The sequence below is a fragment of the Osmerus mordax genome, chromosome 21 (genome assembly GCF_038355195.1).
Source record: "Osmerus mordax isolate fOsmMor3 chromosome 21, fOsmMor3.pri, whole genome shotgun sequence".
Taxonomy (NCBI): Eukaryota; Metazoa; Chordata; class Actinopteri; order Osmeriformes; family Osmeridae; genus Osmerus; species Osmerus mordax.
In genome coordinates this window covers 7,643,787-7,671,765 of record NC_090070.1, presented here as the reverse complement: position 1 = coordinate 7,671,765, position 27,979 = coordinate 7,643,787, and the positions used below count along the sequence as shown (strand labels likewise).

The 27,979-nt window shown below is 47.9% G+C and overlaps 2 protein-coding genes across 2 annotated transcripts in view; both read right to left on the bottom strand.

Annotated features, from left to right (window-relative positions):
* Window positions 1-110: 110 nt before the first annotated feature.
* Window positions 111-13,169, bottom strand: ldlrb (low density lipoprotein receptor b). Its single transcript, XM_067259709.1, has 18 exons — window positions 12,897-13,169; window positions 7,754-7,876; window positions 7,388-7,510; window positions 6,569-6,946; window positions 6,167-6,289; window positions 5,867-5,989; window positions 5,410-5,532; window positions 5,070-5,198; window positions 4,652-4,823; window positions 4,223-4,450; window positions 3,935-4,053; window positions 3,683-3,822; window positions 3,074-3,215; window positions 2,804-2,956; window positions 2,521-2,709; window positions 2,330-2,404; window positions 2,059-2,231; window positions 111-1,874 (listed from the first exon to the last, which is right to left on the bottom strand). Exons 1-18 carry the CDS (start codon window positions 12,949-12,951, stop codon window positions 1,845-1,847), a joined length of 2,598 nt encoding a protein of 865 aa, XP_067115810.1. The 5' UTR covers window positions 12,952-13,169; the 3' UTR covers window positions 111-1,844.
* Window positions 13,170-16,784: 3,615 nt separating this feature from the next.
* Window positions 16,785-27,979, bottom strand: part of LOC136965636 (transcription activator BRG1) — a 15,221-nt gene continuing 4,026 nt past the window's right edge. The window contains 27 exon segments of the mRNA XM_067259818.1: window positions 16,785-17,991; window positions 18,138-18,274; window positions 18,578-18,710; window positions 18,876-18,977; window positions 19,560-19,668; window positions 19,896-19,984; window positions 19,986-20,159; window positions 20,541-20,759; window positions 20,984-21,061; window positions 21,317-21,564; window positions 21,567-21,582; window positions 21,741-21,904; window positions 22,138-22,304; window positions 22,516-22,562; window positions 22,660-22,746; window positions 23,018-23,125; window positions 23,229-23,342; window positions 23,495-23,737; window positions 24,001-24,111; window positions 24,699-24,765; window positions 25,124-25,287; window positions 25,664-25,811; window positions 26,696-26,805; window positions 26,938-26,992; window positions 27,325-27,349; window positions 27,352-27,454; window positions 27,732-27,779. Coding sequence (XP_067115919.1) covers window positions 17,956-17,991; window positions 18,138-18,274; window positions 18,578-18,710; window positions 18,876-18,977; window positions 19,560-19,668; window positions 19,896-19,984; window positions 19,986-20,159; window positions 20,541-20,759; window positions 20,984-21,061; window positions 21,317-21,564; window positions 21,567-21,582; window positions 21,741-21,904; window positions 22,138-22,304; window positions 22,516-22,562; window positions 22,660-22,746; window positions 23,018-23,125; window positions 23,229-23,342; window positions 23,495-23,737; window positions 24,001-24,111; window positions 24,699-24,765; window positions 25,124-25,287; window positions 25,664-25,811; window positions 26,696-26,805; window positions 26,938-26,992; window positions 27,325-27,349; window positions 27,352-27,454; window positions 27,732-27,779 — 3,102 coding nt within the window. The 3' untranslated portion in view covers window positions 16,785-17,955.

The window sequence follows — 27,979 nt, the reverse complement described above, 5'->3', positions numbered from 1 at the left end:
CGTATTGTTTTCAGTGGTGCCTCATCTAAACCACCGGTCAACTGCACGTGATATGAATACAGATATGCTTGACTGTGTGCCGGAAAAGTAAGAGATGCGGGTCAGCATTTCAATTATTCATATTTTATTTACCGAAAAACACAATTTCAACCGTAGTATTTAGACAGGATTCTAAATGTTGCAATTCACGCGTAACAGACAGCTTTTGTAGTCGGTCCAGAAAACTCTTTGTTTTCGCTTTCACCACTGTCATATGATGGTTCAATGGTATAAAGCTGTTACATTCCATAAAATAATTATGTTTGTATTTTCGAGTTTGAGGACGTCATATACATAAGAAAGAGGATGATTAAAGCTGGATTGAAAACTCAATGTAATGTTTTTACAATATAGGCCTGTATAGAAATAAATAAATGAATCTGCAATATGTACAACATTCAAGGTTTACAATGTACAAAACTGAACAAGGCAAAGCAACATTAAGTATTTACAAAGTATTATAAAACTATTAACACAACTCAAAAAGAAAATAATCAAGCTAAAAGTCACAAAAAAAGCAACCGATTTTCTTCATTGGTTTTGGGAACACCAAGGCAACGGTTCAACTGAACAATAGCTTTCCTTCATGATTACAGATTATCCGCGTTACATACCCACACCTAAGTCATGAGGAAATTTCAGGTTTTTTATACCTAAAAGTAATTTAAAATAAAGTTTCTTCTCCTTAATGTCTGTCACTGGTCATCAAGAAACCACAACAACACAGAGAGCACAGGGTCATGAGGGTCAGCGATGAGGGTCATTATAAAATCCATACATTAAGTCTCTGTTCTCCCCTACTCTTGAAAAAAAACAGAAAAAGTACATCACTTCTGCATAATAGTCTCAAATCATCTCCATAACCATAATAACTTCCTATCAGAATGGAATCTACACAATTCGGCAACAAGGCAACTGGTTGAAAGAAAATGTGTTTTGTGCGAGGCACAATGAGAAGGCGATAATTACCGTAGTTGGTAAAAGAGTTCAAAGATGGAGGACGTCCTAAGGCATTTAAGAACAGTGTATCAGTGTAGATGGAGAAACCACAGACGTTAAGATTTCACTACGGACACATGACGCCTCAGAACAACCATAACCCAATTATACAGAAAAAAATATGAAGGACTAAACTTAATTTGTAGTATATTTTTCATCTTAACCCTTGTGTTATCTTCGGGTCATTCTGACCCATCAGTCATTGTGACCCACCGTCGTATTGCGACAAATTTACCTCATACAAAAACAAAGTGAAGCATTTTCTTTTAACTGTCGGGCTGTCTCAGACCCCCCACATTGGAATGGTTAAAAGAAAATTATTTTTATTTGTTTTTGTATTGGGTAAAATTGGGTAAACACAACGATGGTTCGTTATGAACCTTTGGGTCATGTGACCCGAAGGCAGCACGAGGGTTAAAAAAAAGAAGTTGATACAAAATGGCTTCCGGAGGTTTCTTCAGCCATGGTCCCACACACTTAAACAAGACCACACCCTACAGAAGCTTACGGATGGCTTCGTCTTCTTCAAGTCGTTTTCCATTTGTCCTTGAGAAATGTTCCCTCTCTCCTTTTCTATATCATATTTTCTTCATTTGGAGGTTTTCCTTTCGGAGTCTTGGACGGCACAGTACTGAGGTCAGGACAGCAAGCCCCATGATGAGGTCATCAGAGTGTGGAGAGGATGAGTCAGCAGCAGCAGCATTACCAGGGATCGGAAGGACCTTCATCTGGTCACGTTTTCAAAAACAATACATCGATTTAAATATTCTTCCATTTCCGTCTTTTTCAAGTCTTCGGAGTCACTCCTAGTCTTCGTCCAGACTCACAGCCTGTCTCTATAAAGAGAGAAAAAAAAATCATTTACAAAACATCTTACAACACCTCTGACATGATATCGTTATCAGGTAGATTGAACCCGTTTGATAACACCTGAAGCACCTCAGGTCGCACAAGGAAGGACGGCCGTCGGTCGAGGCTAACGCTAGGATGTGTTCAGAACAATAAGGAGCATGAACCTACCTCTGGGTAAACATATCCTTCATGGTCCTGCCTCCGGCAGATGTGAACCTCGTCCTCGTGGACCTCGGTGGTCTTCTGGTAAACTGGGTTGTCGAAGTGGATGGTATTGGTGTTCTTTTGCCGCCAGTGTCTCCAGAACCACACGCCACCGATGGCCACCAAGCACAACACCGCTACGGGAAGAGAGAAGGTCCAAATGTCAGTTGGACAACAGGGGAACAGAAAGGACATAGGGTGCAACTACCAAGACAAGAAACAATAGGATACTCACTCAGTGGCAACACGACATAGAGAGCAGTGGGGTGAGATGTATTGGCTTCTGTTGGCATGGCAGCATATCTGCTTCCTGAAAAAAGGAAAACAAAACAGCATGGTTCATTTTAGAAACCAGTCCCCCTCAGTACATGTGTATTAGTCTTTTGTAACTGACTTGCATACAGTTGCTGTGACGTAGAGGCCTACCTTTGGCTGACACGACGGTCTCCTGTGGGTTTTGAGTGGTGGAGCTACTTTTCGGATCCTGAGGACGTACGCGGGGGAGAGAGGACGTGGTAGTGGCGGTAGCTGTGATAGTGGTGGCAGGTTCAGGCTGTCTTGGCAGGGCTGGGGCTTCAGTTTTGGGTCCGACAGGTGGCACCATGGGTTTTTCAACTGATAGGGTTGCAATAAGGTCGAATGTTAACAAAGGTCAAAAGGTTAATTAGCCATACATAGCTTCCTTCGCAACTGAGGACATGAAACCTACCTGACTCGCATTTCTTCATGTCAGAAGCCAGGGTGATGTTGTCAGGGCAGGCACAGGTGTATTTGGGGGAGCGCTGGTTGATCTGGGGGGCAGGGAGACACAGGAACTCACAACCACCATTCATACTGTTACTCTCTCTGCACCAGTTGGTTCCTGCAGGAGACAAAGAAGGAGAAAGGCAGTTAGCGTTAGATCACATGTGGAGTCACTTATTAAACTATAGCTCCAACCGGTCGTATCATGTGGGAAGCACATGACTGGCTATCGTACCGTTGGGCTGCTTGAGATCATGGTACAACACAATATCCTCAGGCTGAGTCAGGTTCTTTGCAAGTTCCTTGATATCACGTCCTGTAAGGCGGTTGGCACTCATTACTGTGTTGCTGCTGACGTCAGTCCAGTAAACTCGGTCCTATGATAAAAGAAATGTAAAAGACAAAAACTAAGTTACTCAAAACAGCTCACACTGTAGCAATATCGAAACAAAATAGCTAGCTGGCAATTTTTTTTTTTTTACAGTTGAAGCTTTTAGATGTAGAAAATCAACCCGTTGGCCTAAATTTGGTAAGCTTGGTCTCATCTTAACAACGGACTGGATTGCTGGACAGTAATACATCCAAAGCTGGCTGGCTATGCTCAGCTAATTAACAGAGCTAGTGTAGGTAAGGCTGGGACCCTCTTAGTATCCTCTAAGCACAGTGAGGATGTTATTGACCTGCGAGCTTAGCTTCTCAGGTGGGCTTAGTGGGGGAAGGATTTCTGGGAATGTGATTTTGAATCATTACCTCTGGTTCGGTTGGAGTAGCAATTCAGCCATATCTCTCTTTGAACCCGCTATCGCAATCTTCCATGAGGGCGATGAAACCCAGTCAGACTCACCTCGAAGACGGTGAGCGCGATGGGGTGTGGCAGCTTCCCCGCGTTGGCGATGAGGGTGTGGGGTGCTCCCCCGTCGGTGCTGATGCTGAAGATCCCGTGCATCTTCGAGTCCACCCAGTACAAACGCTGATTCACCATGTCTGAGAGGGAAGAGACATTAGGAGCGCCATTAAAACCCTTCTGTTTGGATTGGAACGGTTGGGTCAAAGTGATGGTGAATTTCGTCGTGGCCATTTCACATGGTCCACTCACCCAGAGTAATGCCGTTGGGCCACGCGATGTTGTCTGTCACTAAGGCAACGCGGTCGGCTCCGTTCAACCCGCTCTTCTCGATCTTGGCATTGGTTCCCCAGTCGGTCCAATACATGAAGCTGGACAAAACAGTTCCCCTTCACCGTCAATACATGATTTTAGATACTCTTGGCAGAATCCTGTACTGAGCGGATAGTCTTGTGTCAAAAGACTGTCTTTTGTGCTACTGAGGACAACAACATTATAGCAATATTCTAGAAAGTTCCTAAGCCCACTGGAGGCACTTACTTGTTGACAGGGTCCACCACAATGCTTCTCGGTTTGTCCAGGCCTTCGGAGATCAACGTCTTCCTCTTCAAACCATCTTCAGTCGCCACGGAGATGGTCTTGTGGACACCGTCGGTCCAGTAGATGTTGCCGTGGATCCAGTCGACGGCGATGCCCTCGGGGGCCCCGTTCCAGCTGTCAATCACAACGCTGTGGTGGGAGGAGTCCTCTGCATGGTCCAATTGAGTCCTGGAGAAGAGGTGGGGCAAAGGTGGGGTGATGTGATGTTGTTGGGTAAACAAGGTCCTATCATATTGTGCACACATCCCAGGCACACACCCATATAGTATATGTCCCCAAAACAAGTACACTGGCACACACACATAGGACTGCAGGCTGCCAATGGGAGTTCTAGGAATACAGCTTTGACACACACACACACACACTCACCTGTAGATCTTCTTGTGGGTGTGGTCGGACCAGAACACGGTCTTACTGGGGATGTCTATGTCCAGAGCCGTGGCGCTCTTGAGCCCTGGGATGATGCGTTTGTAGTCTTTGCGGTCCAGAGTCATCATCCTCACGTCATGGTGATTGGTGAAGAGCAGATAGGGAACATTACCTGGAACACAATTAAATAACACCCCGTTACACCTCATGGTGTTATATTACATTGCAATTTGTAATGATGTCACTCCAGTTCGGCATTGTGGTCACATTAAGGAAAGAGTACATTGATTAAAGCTAGACTGGGCAGAGCTTCCATTTTCAGTCAAACAAGGGCTTTTTATTTTCTGTATTGTGTAAGGATGTTTTTGAGAAAAAAGGCTACAAGTTCAGGTCATAGGCTTATTGTAAAGTAATTTACCTGCGACAGCCTTGCAGTCTTTAGTGTAGGGGTCCATGGCGTAGCCCTCCTCACACACACACTTGTAACCCCCGTCCTGATTAATACACGTCTGACTGCAGATGTCTGGGCTTTCACACTCGTTAACGTCTGCAGGTGTTGGAGAATGTTAAATGTCAATTTATTTTCACTTGACCATTCTCAGAAAATAATGCTTTTGAAGATAATTTCTGCTGTAAGGTTGACCTTTCTGCTGTACATGATGAATGCTTTAAGTGGTATTTTTTGAAACTATGAGGTAAACAATAAGATGCGTTAAAGGTTGTGCCAAAACCTGTTTAAACATCACTCAATCTCTCACCTTCGCAGCCTTTTTTGTCAGCCATCAGTTTGTATCCTGCACGACAGAGGCACTCAAAGCCCACAGTCAGATCCTTGCAGACATGAGAGCATCCGCCATTTTGGGTCGAACACTCATTGTTGCCTGGAAAATTGGACAAAAATTTTAAACCAGGCCAACAATCATTATAAAATAAGCATGTCTTTTTCCAAGGCTTGGATGTATATGACCTAATCCACAACCACTAACTATATTGGCATGTTAGAACAGAACTACTTGGCTAGCTATCCTCGTCAAATTTTCCTAGCTAAGATGTGTCCTTCCTTTTAGCATATAATTTGCTAGCTCCAGAAAAAATACTGTAAAAGGATAAATGCAAGTATAGCAAGCCATCATGGTTCACTGCAAGAAAGTAGTGTAGCTAAGACGACGCTTGTGCTGCCAAAATTCTAGCAAGATACCTGATATTGTGACTCACCACAGTCTTTCAGCGGTTCGTCAGACCAGTCACGGCAGTTTTTTTCCCCGTTGCACACCTTGTCCATGCTGATGCACTCTCCGCTGCGACACTCGAACAAGCTCGGACCCTCGCACTTCTTAACTGGGGACACGGTTGCATCACACTACATTACACTACACGTTTCAGTAGAATAGTTTCGAAAACATGATTTGGCTACATAGCTAGATTTTTGGGTGCAAAAACTAAATACACACAGTCCCGAGAAATCAATCCATTCATTTGATACAGTACGTGGAATGGTAATAGTGTAGGGCTCACCTTGGGAGCAGCCGATCTCGTCACTCATGTCCCTGCAGTCATGGACACGGTCACACTGGCGGCTGCCATGGATGCAGGTGCCATCACTGCACTGGAATTGGTCGGGACTACACGTGGGACGAGCTGTGTGGGGAGAGGGACAGAGAGAGAGGGAGAGAGAGAGAGAGAGAGAGAGAGAGAGAGAGAGAGAGAGAGAGAGAGAGAGAGAGAGAGAGAGAGAGAGAGAGAGAGAGAGAGATGGTTAAATGCAATAGGTCAAATGAGGAGTTGTGAGAGACAAAAGACGGAAGAGGAGGAAAATGGGTGGAGTTCCCAAACAAGATTCCGAGTTTGCGTTAGAAAAAGGGAGGGAAAGACACGGAGAAAAGAAGAGAGAGACGGCTACCGTCACCATGCACTCACTGCAGTTGACTTCGTCCGAGAGGTCTTGACAGTCCAGGTCCCCGTCACACCTCCAGCTGCCGTGGATACACAAGCCGCTGGCGCATTCGAACTCCCGGCTGCTGCACGTCACCTTGGCCTTGGGGGCGACCCCGGAGCAGGCCTGTGTCCACTCGTCGGAGCCGTCGGAGCAGTCCTCGTCTCCGTCGCAGGCCCAAAACCGAGGCACGCACACCCTGTTGTCGCACTGGAAGGAGCCCTCGGTGCAGGTGGGGGCGGGGCAGGAGGCTTCGTCCGAACCGTCGGGGCAGTCGGCGTCCTCGTCGCAGCGGAAGGACGAGGAGACGCACTCGCCGCTGTCGCAGCGGAACTCGCCTTCGGTGCAGTTCTTTGCAGTCACTGGAGAAAGGTCGAAAAGGAGAGGGATTTGGAATTGACACTTAGGTTGATACCCTCGATGACACCTTTCGTATTCTTTTGATGATACTATAGCATCGTTTGACAGTTTTGCTAGTACTTTGATTCGAGAGGTTTTGTGAAGAGAGCTTGATGTTATCTGTTGTCAAGAGATGTGTATTTGAAAATGTCCCCCTGTGTGTACTATTACAATGTCCATTCTATTCTGTTCTGTTCTAGTCTTTCCTATCATATCCTTGCTTCATAGTTACTGGGAAAACTGTCACACGACACAATCAAGATTCAGTTCTTTGAACTTTCCGACTGACGCTTGCCCAAGCACTCCAGATAAAATGAAACCCTAGCCTAGCAGGTTGTCCCCTGGCCATAGTCGTTGTTCCCCTCACTGTTCCATGTTGTGAATCTGTGTGTGTGTAGACTTACAGCAGCCCAGCTCATCTGCTCCGTTGCCACAGTCGGCACCGCCGTCGCAGTGCCATCGCCCGGGTATACACTGGTTCAGAGGAGCGCCGCAGTTGAACTCCGTGGGCCGGCAGATCTTTGCCTCTGTGGAAAGAGAGAGAAAGAGAGAGAGATAGAGAGATAGAGAAAGAGAGATGAAAGAACGTGAGAGAGAAACCATTGTTGTTTAGAATAAGAGAAGAGGGAGAGGGAACACTCAAGTAGCATTGACAAACAAGACGGAGATAGGGTTCAATCGGGGCGAAGTTCTCGAAACGGCCCCCCCCCCCCCCACACACACACACACACACACACACACACACAGAGGAGGTGGAGCTGCTGACTCACCACAGGCAGCCGGCTGCTCGTCAGACTCGTCTCCACAGTCGTTGCCCCCATCGCAGACCCACCTGCTGGTGATGCACTTCCCGTTCTCACACTGGAACTGGTTGGAGCTGCACGGCAACGCGTCTGGAGACAGACAATGATATTGTGTTTGATTCACGATATTCACATACTGTTTTTTAGTTAAAATCCATACTGCAGATAACTAAAGCAACAAGTGTGACAAAATATCCCAGTTTATTATACTTTTTTTTTTCTCATAAATTCACAAATGTTCTTTAACCCAGTTTCACCATCTAAAGTTCTTGGGTCAAAACCAGTCAGGATCGGCAGCAAAGACGCCATGAATAAACTTTCATAGTAAGTCATGAAAGTTAATATTTAACAGAGTTAAACAACAAACGCTGATTATCACAAGGGTAATTAAGATTATAGCAGTTTGGGGTGTCAAACCTCTTTGATGGTGTGTTTTTGCCCTAGATTGGGAGGTTAGAGACTCTTACCTCCCAGACTCTAACAAGTCTGGGAGTTAAATGCTTTTAGACCTCTCCAATACAGGAAAAGGCTATGAGATGAGACAACAACATGGGCTAATTCAGCACAGGACATACTTTTCCGAAGGACAAGCGACTGCGCACATGCACGCACGAATGTGGACAACGCGCTCAACGAAGCAACATGTGCTGAGAGGAACCACTTCCCTTGTCTACTTCAGCATCTAGTCAGAATGTACTTCCTCAAACGGATAACAGCCTCTCCAGGCTCCATTTTCCATTCATGAGCTGTGCTTGACCCTGTCACTAACCCCAGTTTGTTTATGGGAGGGATGCAGGATCAGCCCTGTGACCTCAGCTGTCTAGTCAAAGCAAAGTGGTTATCAACACTCAAGTGAGAGCAGGTGGGTAAAGACCGGACCCTTAAGGTCATGGCACCATAACTCTTGTCCTTGGTGACAAGTGCTCTCCTGTCATATTCATCTGTGCCTTTAGGCTGAAAGCCAAAAGGCAAACTCAGTCAACTGTGCCTTTAAGACAATAGGGAGGGGAGGAGTCAAACAATCACACCACCAGTTGCTGATTGGCCCCTGGGTGGCTTTCTTCATAACAAGAGCACTAGAAAGACCAAAGAAGGACACTGGGGAAACGAGTCCCAACACCAGGAAGTCTATAAACACCCTGTTGAGTGTTGGCAGTTGTAATGGTAATACCACTTACACCCCCCCCCCCACTCCCCCCCCCCATACACACACACACACACAAACCTCTGCCAGCTACATTACAGATCTGAAAATGGATAAACCTGACAAGAGATCACTCTGATGTTACTTTCTCAATGATTGGCGTGCCATGCCTCGTTAGCCTCCATTCATTTCAAGAATGGGAACCAACCTGTATGAGGTGGACCGTCCTGGAGCTTTCAGATGTTCAACTGTCCATGTTTAGATGTGGATTGTCACCAGACTGCAGTGAGTAACAAAAAAAAACTCAGAGGCCTTTTTCTGTGTGTCAGTCTGGTTAGTCTATGCTCCGCTGGGGGTTCCAGAAACTGTTTTCCTCTGCAGTGTTGCAAACACTGCGGTGAAAGTGGAAGCAAGAGACGTTTCCGGCTTCACCAAACAGGTATCTGTCGTTCGGTCTGTGTCTCGGTATCTGAGTCTCTATACCCCCCCACCCCCACCCCTCCTCAGTGAAACCAATTATTTCCAAAAGTGGTTTAAGTGTGAGCTTCACTGACTTTCACTCTCTCAGCACGTCCACCACCCCAACGCTCTGTCCCACCCAGAGGAAACTGAAAAACCCAGCCACCGACATTGGCCGGGTTTCCCAGATTCGTTAAGAAGCTCTTAGAACGCTCCTAAGAAGCTCTTAGCGTTAAGAGCTTCTTAACGAATCTGGGAAACCCGGCCATTTTCATTTAGCTGCTGTCTTCTAACCATAACGCTCAATAAAAGGGTCAAAGGTGTTTTGGAAATTGGACCGGTTTCAGGGTTTCCCGCAGAAAATGTGTTAGTTAAGGTGGTAGGGTGGGGTTTGCCGTCGGTTCTCTACAGAAACCTAACAGATTGGCTTTGAACATCAGACTGCTCTGTCAGCTCTGTCCAGCTATGCAGATGAACCACATTTGGAACACGGCAGTACAAAATGTGCCTCGTGTCACTTTCTGGGTGTGCGTCGTGGTGTCTACGCCCGTCTTGTGTGTCTGGGGCTCTCTAATCCATGTGTTCGGCATGGCAACCAAGCATAAGGGAATTTGAGAAGTTTGTTGGTGGTTCTCTGTGGGTTTTATAGTTTAATAACTGAATGATAGCCATAAAATGGGCTTGGTTCTCCTTCCACATGCCCAACAGACAGTACTGTTTGACAGTCCACTATGTTGGACAAATAAACGGCTTCCTCTTACTTATCAGCCAGGATAGCAAAGTGTGTGTACACTGGTGACTCACTGTACGCTTGTTTTGTTTGAGTATCCGGCAATGATGGACCAGGTTCCCTTAGATAGGGGGGGAACTGTCCATCTGTCAGCTTGCTTGCTTTCTATAGGTTCCTCCTGTAATTATATTTGTGCCAACGTTCTATTGGAAACTGGGGGCTTCCACCCTGCAAATCTACAGTTTAACCCCGTCTTTCGAAAAAGGCATCTGCGATAAATTCTCTGTTCTTCTGTTCGGCAAATTGTTGCTTGTTAGGGAATTAAGTCACCCGATTAACATTGCCCTGGCCCATAACTATCAAACCAGGTCCCAGCTGACCAATCATCATGTATTTGTGTGGCTTGCCTTTTGTCCAGTTTACTGTAAGTCCCCTTTACAAATGCATTAGCTTGTGGGGCTTTCAGAAACATCCCCTTCTGAAAGGGAAGCTGGAGTTTGAGGTTGATACATGACCACATCCTAGAACAGAAACTGAGCGACGGAGAGACAGTCTGCGTTTTGGATGCTATTTTTACAAGGACTGAACTATTTAGCCAGCTCTTTGCCATGTAAGGCCATTCACAAGGCTGTTGCAAATTTGAAAAAGAATCCTTGATGCATCCAGCCACAGTCTAGTTAATCATAGCCTTTTCTTCTCCAATGCATATGCATGATGTATATTTAATGTGTGACGATAGGACACAAAGCAAAATTCAGCACCTTGAGAACTGTAGTGGACTAGGAGGTCTGAATTGTGTTTACAACGCCCACGATTAGCCATTGTGGTTTTACAAACAAAGGTTAGGGTTTCTCACCATCTCTTATCAACATCAACAATGCATTTCTGTCTTTTTATAGCCTCACACAAAAAGGGCACACACGCTGACATACAGTCGTACGTGTGTTTATTTACTTACAAAAGGTCGGACTGGTTTCCATAACCACGTGTTAATGTTCAACCTAGATACACGAGCATCCCAAGGAACACAAGCTTCTGCTCAACTTCAAAACTCTGGGTTTATACTTATTCATCCATCGTATCCAACTCTGTTTATATTCCTTTGTCCAACTGCACTTAAGATCATTTTTGTGAGGCCACACAATGTAGAGATTTGCTGCAGCTGGTTGAATCTGAACTGAACCTAGTATAGGCTTTAGTTTGGGTAGCTAATGTAGGAGTGCTAAGGGAATGGGAGTTGTACATGTCGGCCAATGTATTCCCAGAGTTTTCATATAGAGGGAACCTTCTAGAACAGCTGCTGAAACTCTCTAGGGAGTGTGCTGGAAGACAGGTGAGAGCAGGCACACTGCAGCATTCTATCTTCTGGACTTTATATCAGCAGGCCTGACACTATTACAAACATGCTACACACACAAGTTTCTACAATAACCCTTTCTCTAACCTTAATCCAAAAACCTAACCCAAACCCTAAAGCTAACCCTGGCGCTAACCCCTAAAACAATCTAGAAAGGTATCAAATAACTGGAAGAACTGGGCCCATGTTCTAACCTTCAAATCTATCTGGGAGCAGTTGAAATGACAGCAAACCTTTTCCCAGAATAGGACCACATCTAGATTTATGGCATGATGTTGGTCCCACTGACATAAAGTTCACTCTCAGACAATAATGCCTGTCGGATAATTTATGACGTAATTAACGTATACCATGCCGTTTCTAATAAATGTGGCATTCAAAAATGTTCATCATCACACACTGGACTACAGTGCAAATACATTTAACAAGGGCAACTCCCATGTTTTAAAGTTTGATCTGTCAACTTAACAAAGCCTAACTAAATACGTTGGGTTTATAGGCTACAAGCAAACAGACAAAGTAAAGCCAAAAAGGAAATGTTATCCGCCATTGACCGAGACAGGCTACCCGCTCGGTAACGGGTTGTCCCCTACTTTTCCTGGTTGAAAACCGGCCGGCTTCTTCCCGTCATCACGCCTACGTAGCACTGGAAAATGTGTACTTCCCCATTATGTGCTGGAGTAAGGGTTGGTCCGTAGTTCGGATTGGCTCACCCTACTTCATGCTTTACCTATCACCCAATCATTGTTTCGAGCGTAGATTTCATTCATCCGTGCAGGAAAAGGGACATTTAATTTTGTAGCCTAAGGAAAGTAAGGCTATCTTTCACTTCATATAGGCTACTGGCAATATAATACCACAACATGTCATTTCAAAATAATTGAAGGATTAGAAAAAAGGGGAACATAAATAAGTTAAAGTGACTGTTGCAATTCTAATGTATTCAATCCCCACTGACTTCAGGCAGGAAAAAGTGGCGGACTTATATTGCTTACATGTAAGCATTTGCCCACCTTGTAAAACAAATGTCATAACCTAGGGTTAGGGCCGGGACACACAAGACGTGACTACTGGTTTTTAAATATATTTAGATGTAACAAAGGCAGTATTGATTCTTCATTTAACGAAGTGCGGTGTGTCTTCTGTTTATTTTGAGCAAAGAAGCTGTGTGCGCATAGTTCAGACACATCAATTCGTTTAATTTAACTTGTAATATGAAAACCACAAAATGTAATGTGGCATAGCCTATACTAGCTAAATGTTAATTGTCAATGGTAATGAAGTCTGGACCAGGAGTTTGAAGAAAACCCGAGACCTTTTGTACATTAAATAGCCTTCTTCGCTCAACTCAAATAGAGCGCACTAAGAGCATCCCTAGCATGACGAATCCTTTTTTTATTTTTCAGCAAATCTCTCTTACCTGTATTGGCAAGACAGTGCATCAGCAGAAGCAGGCAACATGATGTCAGAAGCATCTCCTCTTCTTCTTCAGGCTTTTAGACAATTTGAAGTATTGCTTTATAAAATCAATAGTCACTCCACGACTTGTACCTTATTCGGACAGCTTCTATCTACCACTGACAGGTAGGCGCCGGTTTGAGTAATGCGACGGTAAAACTAATAGAACCTAGATAACGTATGGACTTCAGAGGGCTCTTCTGGGAACACAAACAGACAGCACAGCACGGGTTCAGGACGGATGCCAAGGACATGAAGATGTTTCTGTCACATCTCGCCTCCTCTATGTGGTACTCAAGGAGTGGGCGGGGCCAAAAGAGTGGTGTGATGTTTGAAATTCGACATGGTCATCCAAGGGGTGGAGTCAGACCGCAGTCAAGCCATGATGATGCTTTTGGCTTGCCTCACCCTCTCTGCTGTGTGTGTGCTCGCGCGCGTGTGTGTGTTTGTAAGAGAGACAGAATTAGAGAGGGAACGTGAGAGAGAGACTGACCTAAGACACTGTGTGCTTCAGTGCATGTGCATGAGCACCTGCGCGTAAGTGCACATACGTGTTATCTCTCCGATGACTCCTTCCCATGTGTAGCCAGAGACGTGGGGCTCCAGGTTTTAAATGTGGATGTAGATGCTAAGTCATACATAAACCATAGCTATCCCACATGACAGAGGGAAAACGTAGCCATTATACCCTCATTACAGACTTCATTTCAGTAAAGCCGACTCCTAGCAGTGTTCCTAGGCAGAGTTTATACTGGATGGTGAGAGGACGAACCTTTGTTTTGGTCTCTTGCCTACTGTCAGCAAAAGCAGGTATGGCTAAGAACACTCAATGTTTTTTTGGGGAAAATAATCTGGTTTGTTTTTTGGTTTATTTGTTACCTGAGAAAAAGTAACCTCTCCCTCACAGTTTATTAATGAGTGATTCACAATCTTTGTTGTGTGAATAACATCCCCATAAGTTCTGACTTTCAGAAGCATGGAGGGATTGATTGTTTCCGTGGTGTGTTAGACTAAGAACATTTGTTGGTTATAACGTCACAGAGAATCTTGTAAATCTTGCAAGTCTTGGGTCAAAATGTAACAAAGATAACCTTGGACGGCAGTTTCAATTGTACGTAGCCAAGCACAGACACAAGAGTATATTGTGAAATCAGTAAAGCAGATTCCAACCAAACATTATGCAATAATGTGATACATTAGTTGTAATAAACTATCACACTGATGGTCCATGAACGAAATAGGATATGTTTCTGTTTCTATCTGAATGGAGTTTATCACCTTGACTGTCAATGGAGTTTGCCCTCGGTAAATAACTAGATAAATTTGCAAAACAAAAGCATCCATTGACATTGCAAAACTAGGCTTGAATGTAGATCATTGAAGCAACACACGTTCTCAGTCCTAAAGTGCTCTACGTGTTCTTACAACTTTGGAGATGTTGGGCTTGTCCCAGGCTGGCACTGAAGCTGATACCATCTATACACCCAGAGAGAAAAGGACCCTGAAACCCTTTTAACAGCCACAGTTCCAGATGTCCAAGAAATACCTTGACCCCATTCTCCTGTATAATATGTACAACCCAATTCTCAGAGTAAAAAACAAACCCACATCAAAAAGATTTTTTTTTATGGATGTTCTATACATTCAGCGGAGCGTGTTAGTTCATAGATGTAATCATAATTTTTGGGGATATCTCCTTGATTGTCCTGAAATGAAAGTCGTAAAGTAGAGGGACTCAGACAGGAAGGAAACATTCAGTGATGAAGTCCATTGGAATTGAGTATGAGTTAGAGGGGGGGGGGGGGGTTGGCTAGTTAATGTTTATATTGTGAGTCAGAGGAATGGTTTCCATGGGGTGATTTTCCATGTGTGTGTGTGTGTGTGTGTGTGTGTGTACATGAGAAACAGTGAGAGAGAGAAAGATATGTATGTACGCATGTACGTTTGTGTGTGTGTGTGTGTTCCTGATATCCTAGTGGTGTAAGGGACCAGGCGGTGAGAGGTATTCCTGGCATGTAGACTTGGCAGTTGGATCACATTTCTTCCAGCCTTCTATGATGACTGCACACACACACATACACACACTCAAAAGAAAGATACAAAGGAAGGTGTGTATGTGCATGTGTCCGTTGTGTGTATCTGACGCCAGTGGTTGTATGGGTGGTTCTTACGTGTTTATTGCATGCTGGTAAGTGCATGTGTGTGTGAGGTGGGCGGTTGTGTTTGTAAACCCCCCCACCCCCCACACACACCCATCCACACACCTCCTGTCAACAGAGGATAATGGCTATAGTCAACGATTATCTCAATCCTAACCCAACCCCAGCCTTCTAGCATGTGCAGATCCTACTGCGTCTGTACAAAAAATAACTCATGTTGGGAGAGTCACCATATTCAACTTGCTTTGGAATGGAGCTGTTGTATGAGATGAGCACCAAAGCCTCGGATTCCTGTGTGTGGATGTGTGTGCGTGTGTGTGTGTGAGAGAGCTTGTTTCTATGGGTGTATGCATGTATGCGTTTCTTCAGGTGTGTCAGTGTGTGTGCAAGCACCCTATTTGAATGTGTGTGTGTGTGGGTGTGTGTAACCTTGACTGATCGTGGGTCTATTGTGATAGTGGGCGTCTCTGTCCAGAAGTTTGGACAGGCGACGAAACAGAGACACACACACACACACACCTTCTAGTTCCAAACGGCAGATTGCGCCATTTCCTACTGTACAAACATGCCCACACCACAAGCGTGTGTGTGTGTGTGTGTCCAGAAGTGGCTGTGGTTATGGGCACTCCAGGAAGGCCAGATAAGACTAAGGTCTATAAGGTCTTTAGGCCCATCACCAGAGACCCGGGGAGTGGCGCATCAGTGAGCTCTCCAACCCCCCAGGACACTGCTAATGGACGGCCGCGCGCGGACGGGAGTGTCTGAGATGCAGGAGGACTGGGTGATGTGTGAGAGAGCTTCGTCCCAAGTGGAAGTGAAAAGTACCGTGTGGTATGTGTGTTGTGCCATCGCTTTCCCCATGCAGATAATTGCGTGTCATCCGGAAACATCGAAATCAACCGTCCAAGCCCGCACACAACCCCAACCAACCCCCCCCCCCCCCCCCCCCCCCCCATCTCCCACACACACATTCTAACATCCTCCACAGTTCACATACTGGAATACAACAAATACCACCAGTGAAACAGACTGCTCTCTTCCTTCCCACCAGATGTCAACAGCTGCTATGAAACATGGCTTCCAGAGAAGGTTCCTAGAAATCAGCACCGCCCCCCGCACCCCCCCTCTCCCCCCCCTCCCCACCTCCCCGCTCTGCCCTGGCCAAGGAAAACGGCTCCAAGCCAAACACAGGCCCCCCTCTGTCAAAATACATGTGCTAGGTCAAAACATCCCCCTCCCTCCCCCCCCCCGCTCCGCCATACACACACACACTGACTCCCACGTCCCCCTTACCATCAGCTGAACCCCCCCCAGAGAGATTCACTGTGCGCTGGGAGTTTGCACTCGTTTTCTGGGCCAACCCCATTTTTCAAGATAAACAGCCATTTAAGGGACAGAGAGTTACTGAGATGTTGTTTTCATCGACTGGTTAAATAGGTCCATTCATTGATAGGCATATAGGCATGACCCCAAACACTCCTGTAGCAATGTTGAGACATTTGTGGAAAAACAAAAATACCATGTGTGAGTGAAAAGGGGAGATGAGGTCAGGTTAAGGTAAGGTTATCTAAAGTAAGTAGCTACTTCCAATATGTATGATAAGACCATGTTAATATTAGTGTCAGAATAAACACGTCCACCAGTGCCTGATCGAAAATGACAAGCCCATGGAACTGACTACTGCACTGACATGAGAAGAAAAGGCCCGCCCCCTAGTGGATACGGGTGAGCATTACACCTCAATCCTGAAAGAGTTTCATGTCTTCATGGTAGTTTATTGTAGACTGGAGTTTCAATGACAACAACACAGCACGATATAGAGCTCCCCGCGCATGGTAACCGGGGACAACACTTGTACTTTGGTTGATCATTTCCTAACTCTAACACTTAGATGAAGAAAATACAGTACACTGGATTGAGTTCTAGGCTTGCACACGTCCGCACACCTGCACGCACGAACACATGCGTTTTAGAAACAGAAGCTACAGCCGTATATCTAACTTGCAAGTGCCGCAGAAGGCCTGTAAACAGAGAAGAACAACTGTCTCTCTGGTTCTTTGCTTCAAAACAAGAACACGAAAGTGCCAACAAATGGAAAGTTCACGCAGCAATTGAGTTTTGCCAGGTATAAAATTAAGATGCAATACAAATACTGCACAATATTGAAAAATAAACTTTTACAAGACCTCACAATGAATATTAAATGTATAACCCAATGAATGATTCATACATTCAACATCAATATAAGCTTATATAGGAAGAATATAGTTAGAAGACTAGTCAGCAGCATTATGTTGTTTACCAAAATATGTTGTTGTGGTGTTTTTGAGGGTGAAATGGAATCACCTTGATTAAAACTCAGTGGGTTCAGGAAACATACTTGCTAAAGTGGGCCAAGTCATCAATCCAACCTTCTTCACGCGGCACATGTACACTTCCTACTCAAATAGAGAGCCTCTGTAAGGATAAACACTCAGACTCACCCCCAAGAGAAAACGTACACTGACCGTACTATATCTATTGGTACCAACTGTTGCAACATCAACTTTTTCGTAAAATGTCTTGGATGATAATATTGACTTCAAGGAACAGTTGACCTATTTTTCCACTTCAAGCAATATGTTGTTATCCATGTCAAAATGCAATTCAGTGCATGTTAACATTGGTCAGTAGGGAAGATTCCCTTATTTCAGATATAAGACTATTTCCATCTTCTTTTTTGAAATGTGGATTAAAAGTGCATAAATGGAGTTGATTAAAGCTTAAAAATGTATTTAAGGGAAAGTTGCAGTGGTGCATGGAATTAGTTTCTGCGCCCTCCCCCTCAGGTCTCCCCCTCCTCTCATACTCCTCTCCTCCTTCTCAGGTCTCCTCATCAGTAGCACTGGGGGAACGTTCCTGTGAAAGAAGGAAACGGAGAAGAGCGATGAGAAAACCGCCGGTTTTGTTTGTGTAAACATATCCCTGGGAGGATCAAGTGAGGATGCATGGGTATAGAGGAACAAGTATTTGTTTCGAATTTCATGACACACACACACACACACCTCCTCCTGCTCCTCTTCCGTGTCGTCGTCGCTCACGACAGGTTTGGCCCGGGTTCGGCCCATACGCCTCCGCCCCTTCCCTCGCTCACCGCCCTTCTCCCTCCGGCCCAGGCGGATCTTGACCTTCACCGAGCGGGCTGGAGGACACGCGCACTGTTACCAGCTCACTGTTACCAGCTCACTGTTACCAGCTCACTGTTACCAGCTCACTGTTACCAGCTCACTGTTACCAGCTCACTGTTACCAGCTCACTGTTACCAGCTCACAGTTACCAGCTCACAGTTACCAGCTTACTGTTACCAGCTCACATTTTCATAAAATTCCCCCCAAAAAAGTGCAAACAGAAACTTGGCCCTAATTCCTCTCTTCCACTCTTTCATCCCTCCCTCCCGCCCGCTCTCTCCTCTCTGCCTGCTCACCAGCGGAGGACAGAGACTCACACTCGGACTCGGAGCCTTCGTCCAGCTCCTCCTCCTCCTCCTCGCTGTCCTCCCCCTCGCTGTCCTCCTCCTTCTCGATCTTCTGTCTCAGGCTGGTGAACACGGACTGCAGCACGATGGAGTCCTCGTAGATCTGAGTGCACACACACACACACACAGAATGTTTGTGTGCGCGTGTGTTTATGTCTTTGTGTGGATGTGTGCGAGGGATGTATGTGTTTATGTGTGTGCGTTTGTGCACGTGTGTGTGTGTGTGTGTGTGGGTGGGTGCGTTTCTGTCTGCGTGTGTGTGTCTCACCAGGGAGCCCTCCAGGTTGAAGGTCTGTGCATTCTGGAAGAGCAGCATCACGTCTCTCTCCAGGTCTCCTAGGCTACGGTACCTGTGGCCACGGATTCTCTCCTGAGAGAGACGGATGACAGAGAGAGAGATAGATAGAGAGAGAGAGAGATAGAGATAGAGAGAGAGAGAGAGAGAGAGAGAGAGGGAGAGAGAGGGAGGGAGAGAGAGGGAGGGAGAGAGAGGGAGGGAGAGAGAGGGAGGGAGAGAGAGGGAGGGAGAGAGAGAGAGAGGGAGAGAGAGCAAGAGGGAGACAGAGTGAGAGATGGATGAGAGAGAGTGATAGGAGAGAACATTGTGGAATACCTATTTTTTATGAGGTGTATGTGAGGTGGGCTTGAGTGTACGTGTACTCTGACAATATTAGTATCTGTCACAACACTGAGGTCGGTACTTTACTTATCCTTGGTTAGTCTTTATTTATTTATTCTGGACATTCAGGACCATTTAAGGTTTGTTTGGGGTTTCAAAAGTGTGCGTGCAACAACAGCTTACAAGCTGGTGTTTGTCTCTGCGTTGTAAGGTGTCATTTGGAAATGGCACAGGCTGGATTTGAACCCGGGCCCCTGCAACAGGCCCATGCGAGTCACGCCTACACGGTATATGCACCAGTGAGCCACAGGGGCACTCGGAGGGCATCGCTACCTTGATCTTCCTGAAGTCCACAGGCTTGCGGATTAGCTCGTAGTACTCTGGCAGCTCTTTGCGAGACGGTAGCTGGATGAAGACCTCGCTCAGCTGACGGCCATTGCTACTGAGGAAGTGACGTCATCAGCGTGAGACAATCAGTAAAAGGTACATACATAGGTCTAATCGCATAGAATACATGTAATGACATCCAAACAAATGACAAAAATCCTTCACCAAGCTATCTGGACTCAACCATATATGATCTCCAGTAGCTTAAAATATCAACAAACAACCAATGCAACTTGTTTGTTTGTTGTTGTTTGGTGCTTGGAACGTGTTTTCAAAGGTTACCTGTCTTTATACTTGATGACGGCGCCCACGATCTTCTTCATCTTCTTGGTCAGGGCCGGGGGGTTGGGGGTGAGCTTCTCGGCGGGGGGGGCGCCCCCGCTTCTTCTGCCGCTTCCCGTCTTCGTCCTTGTCCCGCCCCCGGCCCCCCGAGGAGGAAGAGGAGGGGCCGGGGAGGTCGACGTCGCGGTCACGCTTCCTCTTGCGGGTGGTCTTCTTGTGTCGCACCTCCTCCTCGATCTCCTCCAGCGTCCCCTCCTCTATCGCCTGGAGGACGGGAGGGAGAGAGGGAGGGGTATAGAGAGGGGAAGGATGGAGGGAGAAAGGGAGGTAGGGGAGGGAGGGAGGGAGGGAGAAGGAATAGGAGAGAGACAGAAAAGAAGGGAGGAATAGAGTGGGCGAAGGAGAGAGGGAGAGGGGGGGGGAGGGAGAGAGAGGTAGGTAGGTTTAGAGAGGGGGAAGGAGGGAAGCAAGGAGGGAGAAAGGGGGAGCAAGGGGGAGGGATTAGGAGAGACAGAGAGGGAGATATAGAGCCGGGAAGGGACGAGAGGGAGGATTGAATATTTTCTCAACAGCCCTTGAACCCCCAAGCATGGCTCGGCATCTCATAACAACGACCAAACGCGGCCTCGTCTCTGCCCCTCTCACCTTAAGCCACTGCTTCTCCGTGAGCGAGTCGCTGTAGTCCACCTCCTTGCGCTGGCGCGAGCCCCGCCCGAACATCTTCTCCTCCTCCTCCTCGCAGGTCAGCCGCTCCACCTCGGCGTCGTCCTTCATGATCCAGGTGGGCAGCTCGTCCTCCTCCATCAGCCGGGGCTTACGCCGGGGGTTACGGGCGTCCTCGCGCCGCCTGTCCAGATCCATACGCTGGCAGCGTGTGTGTGTGTGAGGGAGAAGGTGAGGGTAGAATGTCTGAGGAGGACCGCAGCAAAAAGAAGCCCTGGTTGCATATGTATGCTCACACATAGATGAGGATACATGCAGTCACACCACACACACACACAAGCTGATGTACTCGCACACCGTCACTACACTGATGCATACACGTAAGGGTTGGAGACACACACCCACACACACACACACACACTAACCATGAAGTGGTCGAATTCCTCCTCGCTCCGAGCTATCATCTGGTTGACGGTCTCGTCGTCCGGAACCTCCTCCTCCTCCTGAACGCGTGAGTACACACAACAAGCGCACCCAGGGCAGAGAGAGAGAGAGAGAGAGAGAGAGGGAGGGTGGAGAAAGTAGATGGAGAGATAGAGAGAGAGAGAGATATCGAGAGAAAGGTAAGGAGGGAAAGGGATCAATTCAACAGACATGGGCAGGGGTGACACCGGGGGGGGGGGGGGGGGGGGGGATGGTGGGGACTCCGTAGCGGGGGCGGAGCCCCGGTGTGGACGTGTGGCGGGGGTCCGACTCACCCACGCCCCCCCAGTGCGCCACACCCCCTTGGCCCCGACCTCGTCCTGCTCCTCGTGCTCCAGGATGGCCTGCAGGAAGGCTCGGCGCTCCAAGCTGGACGACTTCTGGTCGAACATGCCCGCCTGGATGACCTTCTGGTCCACGTTCAGCTTGTACTTGGCCGCCGCCAGGATCTTCTCCTCCACGCTGTTGACGGTGCAGAGGCGCAGCACGCGCACCTCGTTCAGCTGCCCGATGCGGTGGGCCCGTCCTGGGCCTGGAGGTCCTGGAGGAGGAGGTGGGGGGGGAGGGGTTAGGGTGTGTGTGACCCCTACCTGGGGTGTGGGGTCCCTGCGTGAGGATTTTGTCATACTCGTGGGCGTGTGTGAGAGATAGAATGGGAGTTTCACCCTGTTTGCGAGCGTGCGTGCGTGTGTCCCCTACCTGGTGAGGGTTCCAGTCCGAGTCGAAGATGACCACGGTGTCGGCCGACTGCAGGTTGAGGCCCAGCCCCCCGGCCCGCGTGCTGAGCAGGAAGATGAAGTACTGGGAGGCCGGGTCGTTAAATGTCTTCAGCAGCATCCCGCGGTCCTCCGCCTTGGTGGTGCCTGGGGGGGGGTGGGGGGGGGTGGTGGCGAGGGAGGAGAGGGGGGGTGGGAGGAGAAGGGGGAGGGAGAAGAGAGGGAGGAGAGGGGGAGGGAGGAGAGGGAGGGGGGGATGTAGAGAGACAGAAAGTAGAAATATCCCCTAAAAAAAAAGTTTTTTGGGGGGGGGGGGGTCACCAACACTACTTCCGGACAGGCTTGACTTTCTCACTGACATGCCCCCCCCCCCCCCTCACCATCCAGACGCAGGTACTTGAAGTTGCGGTAGGCGAAGTAGTCCTCCATGATGGTCATGAGGGACGTCATCTGACAGAAGAGCAGCACCTTGTGATTGGTCACACTCAGCTTGGGCAGGATACGGTCCAGGACCTCAAACTTCCCCGACGCGCGGTATAGGTCAGGACTGGGGGGGGGAGGGGCTTAGCTTAATACTACTTCAACTGTATAGTGTGTTAATATCGATGAGATGTATAGTAGTATAGTTTGTATTCTGTTTGTTTCTTAAAGTGTTAATAGTATGAATGTTTGTTAATGAGGTAAATCTTAATTCTGTAAGTATTCCATAGTATAAATATAAATTTGATTGTGTCAATTATTTCTCATTACAAACCTACCCTTGAACGATGCCTCCCGAAAATCCCAAATGCTCGGAGAAAGATTCCTGAAAGAGAAAACGGGAAACACACACGTGAGGGTATAGGTATGGCAGGTCCCAGAAGACACCAGCACCACAGAGGGAGGTGGGGTGGAGGGTGTACCTCGATCTGCTGGAACATGTAGGGGTGGTTACAGATCTTCCTCAGCTGCATGATGGTGTTCATCAGAGTTTTGGTTCCTCCCTTGCCCTGCGCGTACACAAAAACAAGAAAAGGAACAAAACCTTTTGAAGTACGACACATAGTTGTTTGGTTGAATTACTTTCTTTGAGGTAGTATTTGAAGTCTCCAAATGGTTTGTGTCACCTCAACACGCTTTGGATAAAAGCGTCTGCTAAATGAATAAATGTAACACCCAAACCAATGTAGAGAGACACTGGCTAAAATCCTTTTGAATTTTTGGAACTTTTTGGGGGTATTAAGACCACAGGAGGGTGTCTAGATCTTTGTCCCCTCTAACCTTCTTGTCCTTCTCAGAGCCGTCGGTGAGCAGGACTCCCTTGGCCTGCATGTGTCGGTACAGCACCCTCTGGAGAGACGACATGTCGCACTTGATCACATACTCCACCTGGGAGAGATGAAGGGAGGACAGGGATGCATGAGCACAACGCGTGTGCGTGTTTGTATCTGTGTGTTTTTTGTGCGTGTGCGTGTGTGTGTGTGGTACTGGCCTTCTCCGGCAGCTGAGCCTCCACTTCCTTCTTCAGCCTGCGTAACAGGAAGGGGCGGAGCACCTTGTGGAGGCGCCGGATAATGAGGATGGTCTCCTCCTCATTCAGGTCCACCTGTTGACGCACCCCAGAGCAGCGGAGATCAACGACAAAATACGTTGAATATCAACTTTTCCGGGTGAACATAACTGAACATGAACTTCCCCCAAGACACGCATACAAACACACAAACCATAACATGAAGCACACACACACACCACACACACCTTCTCCCCCGTCATGGCGAAGGGGGCGTTGAACCACTGCTCGAAGGTGCTGCAGCTCTTGAAGATGGTGGGCAGCAGGAAGTTGAGCAGCGCCCACAGCTCGGGCAGCTTGTTCTGCAGCGGCGTGCCCGTGAGCAGCACCCGCCGCGGGGCCAGGTAGTGGGTGTTCAGCACCTGGGTCAGCTTGCAGTGGTGGTTCTTCATGCGGTGGCCCTCGTCCACGATCATGTACTTCCAGCGGATCTGAGTTTGGGAGGAGGGGGGGGGGGTGGGTGGGGGTGGGGGAGGGGGGGGGGAGGGGGGGGTGACCGACGAATGGGAGAGAGGGAGAGGGAGGAAGAAAGAGGGGAGAGTGAGGGGGGGAAGGAGGGAGGGAGGGAGGGAAGGAGGGTTTACAAAAAAAAATAAAGGAGGAAACAAATTTAATAAAGAAAAGAAAGAAATACTATGTGTCATCCAAATCCCATTTTCAATTGGTGTGTGTGTGTGTGTGTGTGTTCTCCTACCTTGGCCAGGACCTGTTTGTCCTTGATGATGTACTCGTAGGTGGTGAGCAGCACGTTGAACTTGCCGCTCCGCAGCTGAGGAACGAAAGCTCTTCTGGCAGCAGGAGAGCCCTGAGGAGACACAGAGAGAAGCACACACACACACACACACACACACACACACACACACACACACACACACACACAGGGACAAGCACACACACACACACACACACACACACACACACACACACACACACACACACACACACACAGGGACAAGCACACACACACACACACACACACACACACACACACACACACACACAGGAACAAGCACACACACGCACACACACACACACACACACAGGGACAAGCACCACAGGGACAAACACAGACGCACACACAGATTGTCAACACTGGTGTCACGCACTCCTGCTCCTATTACATCAGTAGCTGAAGCTATAGAGGTCCAGGTATATATTAATATTTACTTATACTTTTATAGACCTACAGCATACTCTAAACGTCTGAACTCCGAATAATGGAAAAAAGAGCCATTTGAACAATTAGTGTTGAATACTACTTTTTTCATTGATCGCTCGCTACACCACTGTTATTAAACACATCTAAAGCTTGACAAAAAGCTCGCATAACTATCTTATGCAAGGCAATGCCTTTTTACCATACAAAGTCCATACAGACACATTCAAAATCACCTTGTAGGAAACCTTGACCACGGAGGGCGCCCACTTATCAAACTCATACACCCAGTTAGACAGAGTCCTGTCAGAGCGAGAGAGGGCCAAGGTCAAAGGTGAATATGAGAGAGAGAGAGGAAGAGAGAGGAAGAGGGAGAGAGAGGAAGAGAGAAGAAGAAGTGTGAAAAGAGGGAGGGATACAGAGAAGAGCACAGATCACAGAGTGACAAAACAAGGGATGAGAGAAAGAGAGAGGAAAAGGGACAGTGACAGGAGAGAGACTGTGGGAGGGACAGAGTTCGAGAGGAACAGCCAATCAAAAGAGACCAAGAGAGCCCACGAACAGCGTCTGTCTGAGAGAGAGGGAGGAGGGGGAAAGAGAGAGGGAGCAGGGGGTGGACAGAAGAGAGGAGGGGCGGGGGGGGAGGGGGGGAGCAGCTCACGAGAGGGGCACGATGATGAGGAAGGGTCCGTTGAGGCGCTTGTTCTCCATGAGGTAGGTGATGAGGGCGATGGTCTGGATGGTCTTCCCCAGACCCATCTCGTCAGCCAGGATCCCGTTCAGGTTGTTGTTGTAGAGAGAAACCAACCACTCCAGACCTTTAATCTGGGGAGGGAAGGAGAGAGAGGGAGAGAGGGAGGGAGGGAGACAAAAGGGAAGGAGAGGGAGACAGAGTAGGAGAGATAGAGGGAGGGAGAGAGCAAAAGGGAGACGGTGGGTGCAAGATAAGGAAGGAAGTGTTTGAGGGGAGAAGAGGGGAGAAGAAACGAGAGAGAAAGAAGGGGGGGGGGATCCAGAAGCAACCTGACACACTACGGAAACATTCCTCTCTCCAGTCACTCAACGTGGGATATCTTTCATGCTACGGCCGGGCCGGCTCATGACGTTCAGCATTAGGGAAAAACTCATCCATCCCTCGGTTAGCTTCATGCTAAACCGGTCGGGGGGTGGGGGGGTGGGGCGGGGGGGGGGGGGGGGTCACCTGGTACTGTTTGAGCTGGCCGTTGATGAGCAGCGTGGACTGGCGGTCCACCCTCTCGGTGACGGCGTGGGCGACGGCGTAGTAGGACTGCAGCCCCCGGGCGAACGCGGCGCTGCCGTACTCGTCGTCCACGTCCTGCTTGGCGTGTCTGCAGAGGGAAGAGGGGGGGGGGGGGGAACATGGCCGCCGGGTTGTGGATGCAGTTCCACAAAGTCGTGAAACGACTCCCTGTATCTCGCTAAATAGCAAGATAACAATGACTTGTATCTCGCTAAGTAGCTAGATAACAATGACTTGTATCGCCCTAGATAGCAAGATAACAATGACGTGTATCGCCCTAGATAGCTAGACAACAATGACTTGTATCTCACTAAATAGCAAGATAACAATGACTTGTATCTCGCTAAGTAGCTAGATAACAATGACTTGTATCGCCCTAGATAGCAAGATAACAATGACGTGTATCGCCCTAGATAGCTAGATAACAATGACTTGTATCTCGCTAAATAGCAAGATAACAATGACTTGTATCTCGCTAAGTAGCTAAATAACAATGACTTGTATCGACCTAGATAGCAAGATAACAATGACGTGTATCGCCCTAGATAGCTAGATAACAATGACTTGTATCTCGCTCGATAGCAAGATAACAATGATTTGTATCTCGCTCGATAGCAAGATAACAATGACTTGTATCTCGCTCTATAGCAAGATAACAATGACTTGTATCTCGCTCGATAGGTAGATAACAATGACTTGTATCTCGCTCGATAGCTAGATAACAATGACTTGTATCTCGCTCGATAGCTAGATAAATAACTTGCTTTATTATCAACGAAGCTGGGATTCAAGTGGTGATGATATGGCTTCTTCTTTCTCATCATTATTATCTTATCTCTGATAACTGACTGATGAATAACGTCTGTGTGTCTCTCAGCGCCCCCTGGCTGTACTGTGAGGTAGAGGCTCAGGGCCAGGGCGGGCCTGTTCAGCCGTCAGTAGAGTGGACAGACTTGATCGTGTGCACATACTTCGATGATGTGTTGCACGTCCACCTCCGACACGTCCTCGCTGTCGGGATCCGGAATCTTCTTCTTCTCCTCCACTGGAGCCTGGGAGGGCTGGAGCTCCTCCTCTTCCTCCTGAGGAAGAGGGGGGAGGGGTGGGGTGGGGGGCGTTGTTAATGATCAGGTCTCAAGACCACCGGGGTGTGGAACCGAGGCCAGGACTAAGGTTTAATGTTTACGACCAGTCGTCAGGGTGACAAGCCCCACCTCTTCCTCTTCGGAGCCGCTGTCTTCGCTGTCAGAGCGCGGGGCCACTTCGTAGCTGGGGGGAGAGGACACACATGTTACACGACGGCCCTCACCACCAACCCTGCCCCAAATACAAGCCTTTTCCACCAACGCCTCTCTCTCTCGTCTCTCTCTCTCTCTCTCTCTCTCTCTCTCTCTCTCTCTCTCTCTCTCTCTCTCTCTCTCTCTCTCTGCCTCTCTCTCTGCCTCTCTCTCTGCCTCTCTCTCTGCCTCTCTCTGCCTCTCTCTGCCTCTTCCCTTGCCTTCTCTTGCCTTCTCTCTATCTCTCTCTCTCCCCTTCCCTCACTCCCTCCTTCTCTCTCTCTCTCTCTCTATCTCTCTCTCTCTCTCTGGGTCATCCCTCACCCAGGGTTCATCTCCAGCCAGGTGTCAGCTGTCCGGCCTTGGGGGCATCCACCCCCGTCAGGATGTTGCCACTGTCCACATGGATCACCTTCACAGGCAGGTCACTCATCTGGCTCGTCTCATCCAGAGGCTGGGGGGGTGCGGGGGGGGGGGGGGAGGGGGATTTAGACGATAAACCATTCAATCCAAGCCTGTATAAGCTAGTCAGTGGAAAATAAAAGTGTCTTGTCTTGTCTACAAGGACAGGTAGTATAACAGTACTGTAGGCTCCAGTAAAAGTCAGTTTGCCTCGTACAATCCTACATTCATGACGATGTCCATAGATGTTTCTCCCGTTAGATATGGATTCAGCGTCTGTGTGGGGGGGAACTGGAAGTGTCTGTTAGGTAACAGCAGGTGTGTCTCACCTCTCCATCCGGGCCCAGGGCTGGAGTCTGGCCCTCGGCGTTCTCCAGCTAGAGGGAGCACATACAGACACATGAGGGAGCCATTTTTGAAGCTTTTTTATGCCAATCTTGGGAGAGAAGGCAGAATATTTAGTTGAAGACCGAACTGTAAAATAACTTTTTCTTTCAACGTTTTGTCATGGAAGGAAATGTACTGACCACTGCAAGGGGATGTTTGTGGTGTCTCGTAAATGAGACATGAAATGAGT

What these genes read in the sequence shown, in the direction of transcription:
- ldlrb (XM_067259709.1), bottom strand. Translation starts at nt 12,951, where the DNA reads ATGCTTCTGACATCATGTTGCCTGCTTCTGCTGATGCACTGTCTTGCC. An exon ending in TGACAAAAAAGGCTGCGAAG is followed by an intron (nt 5,199 to 5,409) that starts GTGAGAGATTGA and finishes CAACACCTGCAG; the next exon opens with ACGTTAACGAGTGTGAAAGC. An exon ending in GACCGTCGTGTCAGCCAAAG is followed by an intron (nt 2,405 to 2,520) that starts GTAGGCCTCTAC and finishes TCCTTTTTTCAG; the next exon opens with GAAGCAGATATGCTGCCATG.